The sequence below is a fragment of the Sminthopsis crassicaudata genome, chromosome 6, assembly GCF_048593235.1.
Source record: "Sminthopsis crassicaudata isolate SCR6 chromosome 6, ASM4859323v1, whole genome shotgun sequence".
In the NCBI taxonomy this organism is placed as follows: Eukaryota; Metazoa; Chordata; class Mammalia; order Dasyuromorphia; family Dasyuridae; genus Sminthopsis; species Sminthopsis crassicaudata.
Window position 1 is genome coordinate 79,423,293 of NC_133622.1, and position 17,086 is coordinate 79,440,378.

At 39.1% G+C, this 17,086-nt stretch overlaps 1 protein-coding gene across 6 annotated transcripts in view; it reads right to left on the reverse strand.

Moving 5' to 3' along the window:
• Positions 1–14,182, reverse strand: part of SH3D19 (SH3 domain containing 19) — a 207,350-nt gene extending 193,168 nt beyond the window's left edge. For 4 of the 6 annotated variants that reach the window (XM_074274173.1, XM_074274175.1, XM_074274172.1 and 1 more), the window contains exon 1: positions 13,637–14,182. In XM_074274173.1, the coding sequence (XP_074130274.1) occupies positions 13,637–13,748 (112 nt within the window). In that variant the 5' untranslated portion in view covers positions 13,749–14,182. The remainder of the gene's footprint in view (positions 1–13,636) is intronic. The other 2 variants (XM_074274176.1, XM_074274179.1) reach the window with 1 other exon arrangement.
• Between the last annotated feature and the right edge of the window lie 2,904 nt (positions 14,183–17,086).

The window sequence follows — 17,086 nt, forward strand, 5'->3', positions numbered from 1 at the left end:
GAATAAATCAGTGCGATTCCTTGAGTTTGTTGCTTTAAAAAAAAAAAAATTACTACTTTAGACTAAGAAGCAGCTCAGTATTCAATTATAACTGCATCCATGGCTTCAGAGGTTGAAGGCATTCATCCAGCTTTATTATAAATTCTAGATTACCAGACTGGATAAAAAGAAAGGGCTACAGTTGGTTGATCAAAGGAACTTTGTGTCAATGAATTTTAAATAATAAAAATATTTTGGTCTTAAAATTTTAGATCACTGGAAAATCTTCAAAGGCAAAGGCTTGGATTTTGAGAGTAGTCTCCTATCCCCCAATGTAGATCAATGAATACAATTTCATGTACAGAGGGCCATAATGAAAAGCTTCCAGGAGATAACTCTTTTAAAGAAGTATGCTACAGCTTCATTTGCTTTTTGGCCTGACAGATGCAAGAGGATGATGACATTCAAAAATGCATTAGTCTGTTATGATAACCAGAGAAGAATACTTAGCATGTGACTGAAACAGAAAAATCAATTTTTTAAAGTTGAGAGGGCCTTAGGAGTCCAATATCCACCCTCCCTCTTCTGTTTTTTACAGATGAAACTGAGAGTAAGTGACTTGCCCACACCATACAGATTATAAGGATAGAAGAATTAAAGACTTTAAGCTGGAATGGCCCTTAGACATTTCTGGTCTTAACTCTTCATTTTTGCAAATGAAAAAGGAATTAAGCACTAGATCTATGATATTAGGACATTCCTGGAGGAGGAAAGTCCCTCTACCAATACAGGTAGGCACCTTCTCCATACCTTACAGCCTCAGAAAGTTGTCTAGAATTCTGAGAGACCAAGGAACTCACCTAATGTCTTTCTGCAGAAGCAAAGCCTGGTTTCCTAACCATTAGGCCATACTGCCTTAGTGTATATTTTGCTGAAGGAGAAAGAAAACGTTAATACCGTGTACCAAAGGCTGCCTTAGTGCCCAGTGTTGTTCAACGATGTCTGACTCTTCTGACCCCATATGGGATTTTCTTAGCAAATACTGGTCTGCCATTTCCTTTTCGGGCTATTTTACAAATGAGGAAACTGAGGCAAACAGGATTAAGTGACTTGTCCAGGATTATACAGACTAGTAAGTATCTGAAGCTGGATCTGATCTTGGGTTTTCCTGATTCCAGGTGCAGTGCTCCATCCTGTGCCATTAGCTGCCCAGGAATGCTATCAGTATTCCCATTTTATAGATGAGGAAACCCAGACTTTGAAAGATTAAGTGATTTACCTGGAGTCATATCTTCCCATACAGTCTGATTTGGGGCAGAATTTCAGGTTTTCCTAACTCATGTCCAGCATTCTATCCATTCAACTACCCAAGGAAGACCAAAAGCAGACTTGTGAACCCCCATCCTCTGGCTCCCCTGAACCTCTCTGAGAACTCCTGTTCATCTTACAATCAGATTAACATCTTCCTTTGGATGACTCACAATTCATCAGTAACACTCATTCTTTTGTTTTTCTCTTTCCAGTTTGTACATTTGGAATTTTATTTTTTTAGGTTATGACTTGAAATGTTCCATTTGACAAGTCAGAAGCACTTGGAGTACATGGCCCTGGGCTAAGGACTGTGGTAGATGGACAGACAAATACTAGGGAATTGTTAGTTGAACTGAAATGCCTAAGGGCCTCTTCTTTGTGATTAGTCTGTAAAAGGATTTCCCCTAAATTGGTGTTATTAAGTTTGAAAGTACCACATCTTCCCAGTCATCCAGGATCACAATCCAGGTATGCTCCTCATCCCACACATCTAATCTGTTTCCAACCCATTTCTTTTCTCCACTTATAGCTTAATAAGGCCCTCATCACCCTCTAATTAGTCTCTCAGCATTGTTTCTCTCCATTCAACCCCATCCTCCATTCAGCTCTCAAGCTCTAAAGCACTGGTCCATAAACTCCAGTAGCTCCCTACTACCTCTAGATCAAACAGAAAATTCTTACTTTAGCTATTAAAGTCTATCACAACATGGCCCCTTCCTATCTTTCTGGTCTTCTTTTACTTTATACCTCTCCATAAATTCAATGATCCAATAATATCGGCTTCCTTGCTGGTCCTAAAGCTTGACACTCCATCTCTAACTTTTGTGCCTTTTTATTGACGGTACCTATTGCCCAGAATGCTCCCCATCCTTACTTCTACTTAGTGATTTCCCTGTTTCCTTCAATTTCCAAGTCAGCCCATCTTCAAAGAAGCTCAACCTCCCTCCAAAGACTAGTGTCTTCCCTCTGAGATTACCTCCCATTAGTATATATATGGTGGTTTATATATTGGCTCCCCAATTAGAATGTGAGCTTCTTAAAAAAAAGGCTTATGTTTTTGCCTTTTCATTTTTATAATACAAGAGCTAGGCCAGTGTCTATCATCACTAGCAAAGATTATTTATTTTTAATGAATTAATTTTAGTTAAATTAATTAGTTGCTCCCCTAAGAAGAGGGAGTACTGGCAGGGACTCCTCTGAGCTCTCTCAAATTCCCCTCCAAATTACTCTAAATAATGCCTCAAAATAAATTCTGGAACATAGGATGGGGTGAAATAATTTTCCAACTCAAGACAACTTAGAAAGTTGACAGGAAAGGTCTGTCTTATTGAGGTAAGAATGGAGCACAGCTTGCAGTCACAGTGGAACAGGGACCCTCCCATGGTTCTAGAGTGGAAAAGAGACCAAACCACAGGCCAAGAGAGCAGTGATCAAACTCTCCTCAGATGACAGCACCAAGGAAGAATTGAAAACTTGAAGATCCACGCCCCCCCCCAATCAGGATTATGATACCCAATTTAAACTTGATTCTATTCAGCTTAATTCACCAATATAATAGATTACTGATATCCATCAATCACAATAAACAGAATAAATGTTAATTAATTTGAGCAGGGGTATAAAATTATTATTATATAAATGCTTAATAAAGGTTTGTTGATGATAAGAATGATCTATTCAGACTTTCTACCTCCTAACTCTTTCTATAACACAAGACAACATATGTTTGAAAGAAGGAAACTAGCCAAATTGAATAATTTTTAATGTATAGAATTAAAACAACTTTATATCCTTTTACCTATTAAGTATTATTTGAATACTTTTATATTCTTGCCTTTTTGTAGCTAATTAATTAAGAGAGACAAAGAACAATTAAGAGAAGTAAAGAAAATATTTTAGGGGCAGTATTAGTAGTCTGTGATCATAATTAAGTTATCTTTTTTTTTTTTTTTTTTTTGAGGCTGGGGTTAAGTGACTTGCCCAGAGTCACACAGCTAGAAAGTGTTAAGTGTCTGAAACCAGATTTGAACTCGGGTCCTCCTGAATTCAAGGCTGGTGCTCTATCCACTGCGCCACTGCGCAAATGTCAGTAGCTTTAACACAGTGCTAAATAATTTTACACAGATATGTAAGAAAAAAATTACCAAAGGACCTTAGCTTTTAGAATTAGACCAGTCTTGGAGGTGGATCTAATCTAAATCCCGATTTTATAGATGAGAAAAATTAAGACCCAGAAAGAGATTGTGCCTCCCTCAAGATGAACAGGAAGTATAAGATGCAGATTTTGAATACAGCTTTCTGATTACAAATGCAGTGTTCTGTCCACCATATCACAGAGATTTTGTCCCAAATATTTTATGTCCAGTAGAAGCATTTAGATTACAGGATCTGAATTCAAAGAGATGCCCCGGGTACAAGAAATCAAAGTCAACTATCAATGTTTATCCTCAAGATGGCCATTTATTAAAAATAAAAGCCAATCATTTCAACAATGAGGTGATTCAAGGTAACTACAGTAGACTTGTAATGGAAAGAGAACTATGGAGACTGAATGTGGATCAAAGCATAGTATTTTGTTTTGTTGTTTGTTTGCTTGGTTTTGTCCCTTGTATTTTTACCTCCCTTTTGATCTAATTTTTCTTGTGCAGCATCACGAATATGAAAATATATTTAGAAGAATTGCACATTAACCTATTTTGGATTGCTTGCTGTCTGGGGGATGAAAGAGGGGAGGACAGAAGGAGAAATATTTGGAACACAAAATTTTGCAAAGGTAAATGTTGAAAACTACTTTTGCATGTATTTGGAAAAATAAAATATTTTTTAAAATGTAAGCCAAATACAATCAGTACCATCAACTTTTAGTTATTCAAGTGAATGATAAAAAGAGAGTGCACAGGGAAATTAAATGTATGGAAAATTCCCAAGCACAATTAGTTACCCCTTTGTTTCAGCTTCCTCTATCTATCTTCTATTAAACTTTTCAAGAGTTGGTAACAAATAGCAGCATTTGATAGATTTGTATTTTTCCCTTCCCTGACTCAGAGACAGACACCCAGGAGATTCAGTGAAATTGCCCTAAGGCAAGGAAGTGATAAAACTTGAATATGAAACAGGGTAGCAGAGCACCAAGGGACCCTGGAAATCCGTGTTAGATTGAGTTCATTTTACAGATGAGGAAACTGGGAGCCAGAGAGGTTGAAGTTCTTGTTCAAAGGTCCACCAGCTGGTTAGTGCCAAGGGCCAGGTTTCCTGATTCCAAGTCTAGGCATCTTTCCATTTGAATGGCAAAAACAATTGGATTGGAAGTGTGGAAAAGACAAAAAAAAAAAAGGATGTGACTATTGTCATTTAGATACAAGAGAGCTTTCATGATCTTGAAATAAATGGAATATTTACTGTTTGGAAGCATTTTGCTTAAACAACAAAGGCAATATTGTATTTGACATCACATTTCACTATTTTTCCCTTTAAAAAAAAATTTGAATAGATATTTTACTAATATCATCAAAATTTTTTCCAGTATCCCCTCTGCTCCCTTCCCTCCCAAAGACCCATCTTCTACTTTAATCATAATCTTGTTGGTTTTTAATATGATTTACCCCACACTTTCCGTCAGAAAAAATAGATCCAAAGGGACACTTCAAGAGGAAAGTTCCCACAGTGACCATTACAAACCTTTCCCTCTCTTAAACACCAATGCATGCTCCTACCACATTTCCATCTATATAATAGGGGAAGGCTTCCCAATAATAGATAACATTTATATAGCACTTTCGGATTTGTTAAATACTTTAAATATATTATAAAGCTTGATTATCAAAAGGCTGATAAAGAAGAACCTTTCTTCTCAGATCTTAAATAGCACTTTACTTGGCAACTATGTATGGTCCCAAGAATAAAGACAGGGATTGAGCCTGTGAATTCATTGGTAAAGGCAAGATGAGGAAATGCCTTTTTTCCAGTGCAGGTGGTCACCTTCTCTGCAGCTTACAGTCTTAGAGAGATCACTAAGAAGTCAAGTGACTTTTCCAGACTCACACAGTTAACATGTTCAGAAGCTGGACCTGAATATAGGTTTTCTTGGATTTGAGGTGAAATCTATAGCCATTATGTCAAGCTGCTTCTAATGCACTATTTTCCCCTTCCTGACTCAGTGACTGACACCAAGGAGCATCTATTATATCTCCCTAAGATTATCTGTCATAACCTGTAGGAGAATCAATAGAAGTAATTTTGAAGGTTATTTGTTTGTTGTTCTGCTGTGGGAGGGCATGGAAATGGGAGGAACATGAGCCACGGTGGTCCAGTGCCAGAAAACGCACTATCTCCTCACAGTATCTTTATTTTAGTTAATACTACTGTCCAATATGAAGTTTCTTATAGGTTTGGCCTCCACATAGAACTGATCCTCTGGGGAAAATTCCCATGTAAAATATTCTAGCCCATTCAATGATTGGGGGTAGGGGACCTCTTGTCAGAATTCGCATCCCAGTTTTTTATATGGAAAATGTGATCACCACAATCATCAGCCCCTTAAAAATCTGGGGGTAGGTGGAGGAGGCAAGGAATTTGAAGAGAAGGAATCCTTTTAGACTCTCACAGCCTTACTTTTTTTTTTTTTTTAAATGTCAGTGTGGTCTCCGCATTAACCCTGGAAGGTATATAGTGTCACCTGGAAGAAGCTGTTGTTAATGTCACACTAGTTTAAAGAGTATATAAATCCTGGCACTCAGATTAATAAACGGAGATTGCAAAGCTTATCTTCTGCCTCACCTCAGATATTCGTTCACACTCTCAGTAATCATTGGAGCTGGACTCCAACACTCTCATATGTATATACAAACACACACACACAGAGCTGAAGAGTTGTTTCAGTTGTATGTGACTCTTTTGACCTCATTTGGTTTTCTGTTGGCAAAGATACAAAAAATGGTTTATCATTTCCTTCTCCGGTTCAAAACTGAGACAAATAGGATTGAATGACATGTCCAAGATAATACAGACAGATTTAAATTCAGGTCCTCCTGGCTCCAGGTAGGTACTCTATCCAGAGTGCCACTTAGCTGCATATATTCATATTCATATATCCAAACATACATACATACACACACACATCTACATATATGCATCCATACATATAAAGGCAACTAGGGGGCATAGTGGATAGAATACCAGCCTGTAACCAGAAAGACTCCTCTTCCTGAATTCAAATCTGGTCTCAGACACTTACTGGCTGTGTGACCCTGGGCAAGTCACTTAAACCTGTTTGCCTCAGTTTCCTCATCTGTAAAATGAGCTGGAGGAGGAAAAAACACTTGCCAATAAAATCCCAAATGGGCATGGAGAATAAGACACAACTAAAAATACCGAACAACAATAATATACAAATATATGTGTAAAAGAGTTTACTGATGATAACTAATATTTTAAGGCTTGCAAAGCATTGCATACGTTGTTTCATTGGTACTCTAGGATCCCTTCCAGCCCTATATGTGCTGTTATATGAACTCTGCCTTTTCAAATCCTTCTGCTTTACTTATTCTGATATCACCTTCTCCATGAAGGGATTGACTCAAGCGTCATTTCCTTTTTTAAATGCCCTAATTAGAAGAAGTTTTCTCTCCCTCTTTAAATTTCTCAGAAGACTGTTTGGAGCTTTGGGATCGACTCATCATATGCCAATTAATATTCTGAATATTTCCTTACAATATTGTTATTTCTACCTCTCAACTAATATTCTACTTTGATGTTTCATTCATTACTGCATGGAGTTGATGATGATTTTTCCAAGTCTGTAACAGTGTAGTAAAAGCTTGCCCAAATGGCATGTGCTGACTGAACTCCTTTTTACCCCAGGGAGACAGAGCTTTCCTGCCAACCTTCTAAGTTCTCTAGGGCTGGAATGTTGTTTCTCCTTACCCTTTTGTTGGTTTTGCTGTTCCAAAATTCATTTTGAAACATTATTTTGAAGTTGTTGGGAGGGAAGGTGTTTGGGAGTCTCTGCCTTTAGTCTGCCATCTCGGCTTTGCCCCTGCTGAGGTCCCTTCCAAAGCTTAAATTCTTTACTTCTATGCTTTTGGTTCTCAGATTGATTTTACATAACTCCATCGCAAGCCCAGTAGTCAGAACCTTTCCAGCTTAGTAGGACCTGCTGCAACTTTGCCACACTGTCATAGACTTGGAAAATTCAACATCAGTTCCCTGTATTAATGAAACATTAAAGTAAGACTTTAGTTGTGAGGTAGAAATAACACCATTTGTAAGCAAATATTCAGTTCTTCTAAGGTAGTATAATGTAAAGAGAACTATGGTCACTATTGTGTAGCCTGTACTCTGCTCAGTGAGTGACCACAAGTACTGTTTTCTGCTCTAGAACTATGATCAGGGTCTTCACTCCCTTATGGCTCATCCTTCTGATTTCTAAGCCTGAGGCTACAAAAGCAACACAAAATATTCACTGCCTTGAACAGCTTAAATTTTATGGGGGAAAATGGGGAGAGGGGATAGATGCATGTAAATAGATAAATATAATACATGATAATTAGAAGAGGAAGAGGATGAGAATGATTATAATCTTCACTTATGCAGAATGTTCACGCCAATGAAATCATAAAGCCTTGACATATTGTCTCCCCTGCTGGACTTTAAAGTTCCTTGAAATTGCATCTTATATCACCTTTATATCTCCAAAACCTAGTCCAGTGAATTGCACACTGCAGGGGCTTACTAAATGTTAGTGACAAGAGGAGAGAGAAGAAGGAAATGGTTTCATTCCAGTGGCACAGTGACACACAGTTGTTTAATCTTCATTTTCTTCACACTAACTACTACATCTCACTCAGCACCCCTTTCAATGGCTGGCTACTTCTCTTATGTTCACACACAATAGCAGCTGTGTTTAAATGACCCCTGAGAAGGAAGGCTTGAGAACCATGGCCCTCTATCACACCTGTGACCCACTTAAATTTGAATTAAACCATAGAGTAGCAGCATGCTTGTACATCCTACTGGTTCTAGATTATTAATCCAGCATGAGGTTCAAAGGAGTATTTGTTATTTGCAAATCTTAATATGAAGAAAATTAAAAATTAAGCCCTCAAGCTTTTCCCACTGAGTAGAAGGTCAGTTCTCAGTAAACAGCATCTGGTTCCTTATAACTCACTACCTTTGAATGCTTTATTTTAAAAATCATAGAAGCCTACAAGGAAATAGGGAAAGATCTAAATCAGGAGTTGTTAAATCTTTTTGTCCCATGGACCCCTTTGGCAGGCAGGTAAAGTTATCAACTCCTTCTCAAAACAATGTTCTCAAATGCATAAAATAAAATACATAGGAGAGCAAAGGAAACCAATTATAGTGAAATGCAGTTTTTAAAATATGTCAAAAAGCAAGCTGAAACAAAAGGGAAACATAGTGGGATCGACACCACCAGAAAACCCCTGGATACGATTAAATGCATGCACAAGCCACATGCTTGTGCATGTTCATACACACACACATTATAGAAGAATTACAGATGGAAAGATAGTACTTGGTATAGTATGAGAGAATCTGTCTTGGAATCAGAAAGAACTTTCATTTAACTCTTCCAGTGTCCAAAAGCAACTCAGACTGTAAATTTCAGAGTTTCATCTGCAATAGTGGAGAGAACCTCTTATGTCTGGAATTCCCCAAACAGATGAACTTACAGTTTCACACAAACAGAAGAAAAATCTTCTAATTATCATCTTACCCTTCTATTCTAAATCTGGGGTCTATGGATTTATTTTTGTTTTTAATTATGTTAGATTATAGGCTCTAAACCATTTATGTCAAGCTCAAGTGGACCAAGAACCATTAAACTATATATAAGGATGCTGGTGGGACTCATATTGACTTAGAAAACCACATATTAACATCATCTATGTCCTATTGTATTTTTACTCATTTTGTTAAATATTTCTCAGTTGTATTTTAATTGGGTTCAGGCAGTGATTTGACACCTCTGCTGTAGACAATGTTCAACTTAGAACAGTGAACAAGAACACTGGACCTAGAATCAGAGGATCCAGGTCCATATCTAAGCTTTGCCTCTTCCTACCAGTGTAGCCTTGGATAACTCACTTAAACTCCCTAGGCCTCAGTTTCCTCATCTGTAAAATGAAGGAGTTGAACCAAATTAAACAACAATTATTGACTAAGTGTCTGCTCTGTACCAAGGCAATTCACTACATACTAAGAATGATAATAAATAAAAAAACCCCTGCTCTCCAGAAGCTTACATTCTACTGGGAGAGACAACATGTACACAAATAAATAGATACAAAATAAATACATAGTAATTTGGAGTTCAGGTGGGTACTAGCAGCTAGGGAGGATCAAGAAAGACTTCACACAAAAGATATTTGAGCTTCATTTTGAAGAAAACAAGACATTTTAAATGGTTCTTTCCACATCTGTTTTTTGACTACATTTTATGTAGCTAATCAAAATTCTAGCAAAGTCATCTGAACAATAAGTGTTTATTAAATATATATTGTTCACTGTATGATTTTTAGCACATTTCAGAGGAAAAACTGGATGTTGTCAAAGGAACATTTGGATCCAGATTTCTTAAAGTAAGTCAAATAAATACTAATATTATAAAAATCTTACTTGTGATCTTATGAATACATTTAAGAGAAAAGGATTCTGAAAATTACTGAGTGAAGGGGAAGTAAATAGCATACATGTTAACTAATATTTACTCTTTAATTCAGTTGTACTAACATCTTCAATTTACTTCTGAGGAAACCAAGGCCCAAAGATTATGTGACTTGTCCACAATTGAGTAAATCAGTTTTCTCGTGAAAAAAGTTTGGAGTTTGATCTAGATTTCAGTGATTTTCAGGATTTTCACATATCTCCACCAAAATATTAATGGGTTTTTTAAAAATAAATTTTTACTCTCATCTTTTGTTTTTACCTTCATTTCCCAATGTAACCTCAAAGAATAAAAAATGAGGGAGAAAAGAGTTCAGTAAAACTAAGCCACATATTGAATACAGTTAGTGCTCCACAGCCATGGTCCCCCATCTTGCAAAGGAAAGGAAGGTACCTTCTCATATCTGTTCTTCAAGGTTTATCATTATAATTCCAGATACAACTGTTTGTTGCTTTTGTTATTTAAATACACATTGTTATAGTGAAGGGGAATATATTGTTTTCATGGTTCTTATTTCATTTTGTATCAGTTCATATAAATCTTTCCAAGCTTCTCGGTATTCATTGTTTTACAGCACAGTAAGAATGCATTACATTCACAGACAATATCTCCATTATCTATTTGATAGGCACAGCACTATTCCAGACATTCAGGAGAAATAAAGAAAGCCTACCTTTCAAGTCTATTTCACTGGAGAAAAATTAAAATAATCTATACTAATAAAATGCTAAATCATGTATATTCTGAACCTCAAAAAATAAGGTCTAAACTGGTATAGTTGGGGAAGGTACAGAGAGAAATGGTGAGAATGCTCAAAATTTAACTTGCAAAGACTTTAGCACAAACCCTATCTTTTGCACTATCTCTGTGAGAATGCAGACTCTAATTCAGCCATAACCAACGAATGTCCAAGCTCAATAAGGAATGTGAGAATGTCTGTGCAACACATTAGCCATTGAAGGCATAAAGGAGAAAAAAGACCTTTTGTTGAGAGGACAAAAGAAATGAAATTAATATCAAATTAGTGACTCAAAAGGGAATAAAAATCAAAGATGTTCAATTTGTTTCTCTTTTTATCCTGCAATGTCGAGATCCTCTTTTCTTCATAATGTCCAACACGATTAAGATTTTAAAACTTTATAAAGCAAGATTTCTGAATTCATAATGAATAAGTATTGTAACATATCTCTAAAAAACCACCACAACAAAAAAAAAAAAACTTCTCTAAACCAAGATAAACATCCAGTAACCTTCAGAAATTAAAGGAGTTAGAAGAAATAAGATAAAAAATATCACTGCCCGCAGCCTTGAAATAGTTACACATGTTGCTAGCAACTAATAAAACACAGAAACAGATTATGTACTCTGTGTATATGCATGCACATATAAAACATATATACATATATATATATGAATGTTTCTCTGTGTTTAGATATATAGATATATGTGTAAAAGCACTTTTAGTTTTATTCTAAACAAGGATTTTTCACTATATGGTTCCTGAAAAGGAAGCAAAGCACTTTGCAGAAAGTTGTAAAAATTCAATTAGCCATGATTTTGATCTATAATGCATATGAGAAACATTTTCTTGAAGTCTCAAGCATTTTTATTGTAGTATTGTTCTCTGAAATATTTCCCCCCACACACGCAAACAACTATTTGCTTGCTTCTCTACACACATTTGTTTACTGTACATAAGCTTAAACTACCAAATATTTTTTAAAATTAAGATACTCTTGTGAATAATCAACTATAGTTAGTCACTGCAGTTAGAAAAGTGTGTGATAAGGTAGAATTCTGTATAAGTAAAATTCTTAAAAAGGTCAGACTTAAACAAGATTTTAGTTCTAAGGGGAAACAGAATCCAGCTATGTAGATGGAGAACATACTCTGATTCCAAGATCTTCCCTTTCATTTGCCACATTATTTTTCTATACCCATTCTTCCCTCCTAATGCCCCCCCCCCCATATTATAACTTTCTGAGCCCTTAGAAAAGGTCCACAATCCTTTTTTTCTCCAACCAACAGGAATGAAAAGCCTCCAAGCTGGTTCCCTGGGTTATGGAAGGTTTACTACATTCTGCTTTCTCACTTACAATATGAGTCTTTGATGTAGTATTGAATTGGTTCCTCTTCCTTATCCCTTTTTTGTTCCCTTACATTCCCCTGACTGTTTTGTTTTGTTGGTCATGGTTGGTTTTTATATAAATTCAGCTTACCTGGTGAAATGCACTAGCTGGTGAATTTCCTGTTATACATCATTAAGAAAAGTCCTATGAGTAGGGGAAAGAATTGGGGAATTCAAACCTATTCACTCATCCACTTATAAGCTTAAGTATTTGGTCTCTGGGCTACTCCAAATACATGACCTGAAAGTTGAACTTTATAAAAGTCTCAGTCCATAAAATACACATAACTCAGAACTAGAAGTCTCCTCAGAGAAAACCCCTCATTTTGTAGATGAAGGAAAACGGTGGCAATATGGTGATGCTGGAGAAGCAGGACAAGGCTTTGAATTCTAGCTCTGCCACATGGGATTTAAAAATGGAAGAGACCTTTCAGGTCATGGAGAGCTAGAGATGTCAAAACTGGGTTTGGCTTTCAAAACTGCAGACTACAGCTTCAACCATATTCAAATGTAATTGGGAAATGTTTAATAAAAATGCAATACAATATGGATGTTAATTTGTATTTTTCTAATTAATACATGACCTGCAGGGATCTCCTTTTATTTGAATTGGACATCACTGAATTCTAACTTTTTATTCACGAGAAAACTGATTTACTCAATTGTGGACAAGTCACATAATCTTTGGGCCTTGGTTTCCTCAGAAGTAAATTGAAGATGTTAGAACAAGGGATCGCAAAGGTCCAAATTCCAGGTCTAAATCTATATTTATAGATTTATTTTTATCTCAAACAAGAATATTCACATATAGTTCCTGGAAGGGTGGACGGTCCTCAAGTTCGGAGCTGTAATAAATGTCATGGTCAAAGTTCATTTATACAGTAAACATCAGAGTGAAAGCCAAGTCGTCTGACCCCAGACTTTGTGCTGTTTTCGACTGAACCACCTTGGGCCCTTTTTCTATATATGCTTATCCATTTTTTAATGGGCAAACCAATTCTAAGTTTTTGATACTCAGGGAAAAAGTAACAGCATTTTACAGATCCGCTCAGGAAATAAGCAGAACAGATAATAACCATCTGTAGAGACAAGAGACAAGGGCAGGAGAATGGGGAGGGAGACGACGAATCCAGAATCTGGCTATGTTAGGGGCAAAGGAGATGGAGATTTCCAATTCCAGAATCATCACTTCTTATTAAGTGCACATGTCTCTGAAAAGGTGGCTGATTTCTTCTAAACGTGGATTTTAAAATAAATAAAGTGTTGTTGTCTGAAATGGGAGTGGGGAGGCGAACAGTCCCTTCTTCCCCAGCTCACCTCCAGTAGCTCTCAGGGCACTTCGAAGTGCCCGGCCGGGGCGCACCGGCGTGAGCGCCCAAGAGCGCTCGCCGGCGGGAGGAGAGAGAGGGGCTCGGAGCCGGGCAGCGCGCGCGCACACACCGGGACCGGAGTCGGGCCGGGCTGAGGCTGCCCGCCGCCGCCCCCCCCCTTCCTCGCCAGTCCGGGTCTCGCAGCCCACGCCCGGCCCTTACCTGCGGCAGAGTGAGTGGAGTGAGCTCGGCCCCGGACTCTCCTGGAGGCTCCGAGCTCTCTGCGCTCCCGCAGCTCTTCCTCTTCTTCTTCCAGCCGTCGGGCTTCAGCCATCGGCTAAGCTGGGGCACACACTGGGGGCAGGAGGAAGGAGTGAGAGGGCCGGGGACTCTAGCAGCCGGGAGCCCCCATCGGACGAGCCACAGTCTCCCCGCCCGCCCGGCCCCGCTCCGCTCCCAAGTGCCCGGCCGGGGCCCGAGGGAATTCAGTGCCCGGAGCAGACGGAACAGAAACCGCAACTTCTCCGCCAGACTCCACCTGCCCGGACGGAGCGGGGGGCAGGGGTGGGGGAGAGAGCCGGAGGCGGAGGCAGCGCCGAGCGGCCAGAAAAGGGCAGCCAGCCACTCTCCTCCGCCCTCCCCCGCAAAGCCACAGCCTCTGGCTTCCCTTCCCAGCGCCTCCTCCTCAGCTTAGCCCCTTCCTTCTTCCTCGCCTTCCAAATTGGGAGCCCCGGCTGAGGCGGGTCTCGCCCGGCCTCGCCCTCCTCTGGGAGGGACTAGCAGCTGCCAGCCTGCCCCGCCTGCCAGCCTCGGGACCCAAGGCCACCAGACCCGGAGAAGCCGAGCGCCGGCCGGCCGGGACAGACAAAACAAAACCAAAAACGAGGAGCGGGGGGCTGGGGGAGGGGCGCAGAGGACCAGGGGGCTGGCCTTGGCTTTTTCTGCCTTTTCCCAACTTTCCGGGGTCAACAGGAAACCCGCACTCTGGACACTCAAACAAAAGGAGGAGGAGGAGGAGAAGGAGGAGGAAGAAGTACCTGCCAGCCTGAGCCAGGCTCGGGGTGCGGCTGCGGAGGGGGATCCTGGGCCAGCCCGAAAGATGAGAGAGCCAGGAGCTGCCCGCCCAACTTCCGGGGAAACTTATCTCAACTTTTATTGGGCCTTTTTCTCGTCCCTATCTTTCTTTCTCTGTTGTCTTATCACAGCACGGTCACTCCTGGAGGGAGGGAGAGACCGCCTGAGAGTGACGGAGAGAGACTGGAGACGGGCTGGGGGTGGGGGCCGAGCTGGCAGGCCCAAAGTTTCGTACAAAAGCTGCACATCCAGAAGTCTCTATCTTGGGGTGGTGTGGGGTGGGGCTGGAAGGGGGAATGAGCACAGAGCGTAATTCATTCTCAAGAAGTGTGTTTTCATGCTGGGATCTTCCTTTTGAAAATAATCTCCCATCTGTCCGGCCTATATCTTGTTCTCATTAGAATGACTTCCTTCAGAGCAGCCATAGTCTTTTTGCCTTTAATTGTGTTCCCCCTGTCTGGCACATGGAAGGTGCTTAATAAGTGCTTGTTGAATGAATGTTTACCTACGGGCTTATGAGAAGGGACAGCCTAGTGAAGGTAAGAGCGACTTCAGAGTCACTAAAGGCCGGAGTTCTGGTTCAGCCTTAGACTCAAACTAGGTGTGTGCACTTAAGCTCGTCACTTAGCCAGTTTTTAAGATAGTAAGTTGCTCAATGAGATAATTGAGGCCAGTTGCAATGATCTTGTGATGAAGAGAGCCATCTACACCCAGAGAGAGACTGTGGGAACTGAGTGTGGTTCACAGGGCAGCATTCTCACTCTTTTTGTGGTTGTTTGCTCGCATTGTGTTTTCTTTCTTTTTTTTCTTCTTTTTGATATGATTTTTCTCGTGCAGCACGATAATTATGGAACTATGTATAGAAGAATTACACATATTTAATATGTATTATATTACTTGCTGTCTAGAGGAAGGAGAGGAAGAAAGGGGTAAAAATTTGGAAGACAAGGGTCAATGTTGAATGTTGAGAACTTATCCATACATATGATTTGAAAATAAAAAGCTTTAGGGGACAGCTAGTTGGTGAATAGAGCACCAGCCCAGAAATCAGGAGTTCCTGAGTTCAGACACTTAACACTTCCTAGCTGTGTGACCCTGGGCAAGTCACTTAACTCCGATTGCCTCAGCAAAGAAAGAAAGAAAAAGTTTTAATTGTTGCTGGACAGAGCTGCATAGGTAGTCTTCCTGAGTTCTTTCTGCCAATGAAATCATAGGTCTGGAACCATTCTGCCCCTGCCTTCCCCCAACCCTAGAAAAATATATATTTATTATATTTTCAACACTACTATGTGCCTTGCACTAGTTACATGCTCAGAATACAAATATAAAACATATTAATTATACAAATATAGATTATATGTATCTCCGCTTAAGGTTTCCTATTGGGGAGATGACCCTAAGCTCCAAAAGAGAGAGCCCAAATTCTGTCAGATTTTATCAACTTAGAAATGCTTTGACATAGATGTTGGGACTGACTCTGTCCTCAGATGACCCAGTTAAGTTCAGAAATAATGGGCCACAGGATGATGATCTTTTTTCTCACTCTTGTTAGTAGAAGATGGGCCTAACACTTAAACCAGTGAAAGCTCAGGTCTTTTGAAAGCTAAGGCAGTTTAATTGTGCACTGGATGGAGCTGTGGGCCTACAGCCAAAGAGTCTTGAGTTCAAATTTGGCCTGGTATACTTACTAGTTATGTGACTGGGTAAGCCATCTAATTTCTATTTGCCTAAGTTTCCTCTATTCTAAAATAAATAATAATAGCATCCACTTTGTAGGGTGGCTGTTAGAGTTAAATGAAGTAATATTTTTAAAGTGCTTAGCACAGAGTCTAGCACACAGTGGGTGCTTAATAACTAATTTTTTCCCCTTTTTTCCATATGTACAGACTCCTAGAGCCCATAAGAAAACAAACAGCATTAAAGGACATTAGATGCTGAAGGATCATCAATTTAAAGCTAGAAGAAATCTTTTTAAAAACCTCTCACTGCCCCCATTATATGTAAAAACAATTTTTCACATTTGTTTTTGTTTTTTAAGTTTGCAATTCTGTCTTCCCTCTTACCCCTTTCTGAGACAGGAAGCAATCTGATATAGTTTACATATTCTATCATGTAAAGCATTACCATATTAGTCATTTTGTAGGAGAAATCTCTAACCAAAAAGAAAAAGGAAGAAAGTGAAAAATAGCATGCTCCAATCTATATTCAGACATATTTTTCCTCCTGAATACTTTGAAATTTTTTTGGATCATTGTATTGCTGAGCTGTCCCTAACAGTTGTTCATTGAACAATATTGCTGTTACTATGTATAACATTCTCCTGGTTCTGCTCATTTCACTCTGTATCAATTCATGTGAGTCTTTCCTGATTTTTCTCAAATCATCCTAGAGCTTGAAGACATCTTAAAATCTTTGAACTACCTAGTTCAAATTATCTAGAAATCTTTGGTCTGCCTAATCCAAATTCCTCTAATTTTTACAGACGAGCCTCTGGAGAGATACAATGAGTTGTTTAAAAGTCATCTAGGCAGGTCAGAGCAGAACTAGGGTTTAAATAACTCAGGCATTCTGACTCCAAGTGCTCATTCTACTGTATTA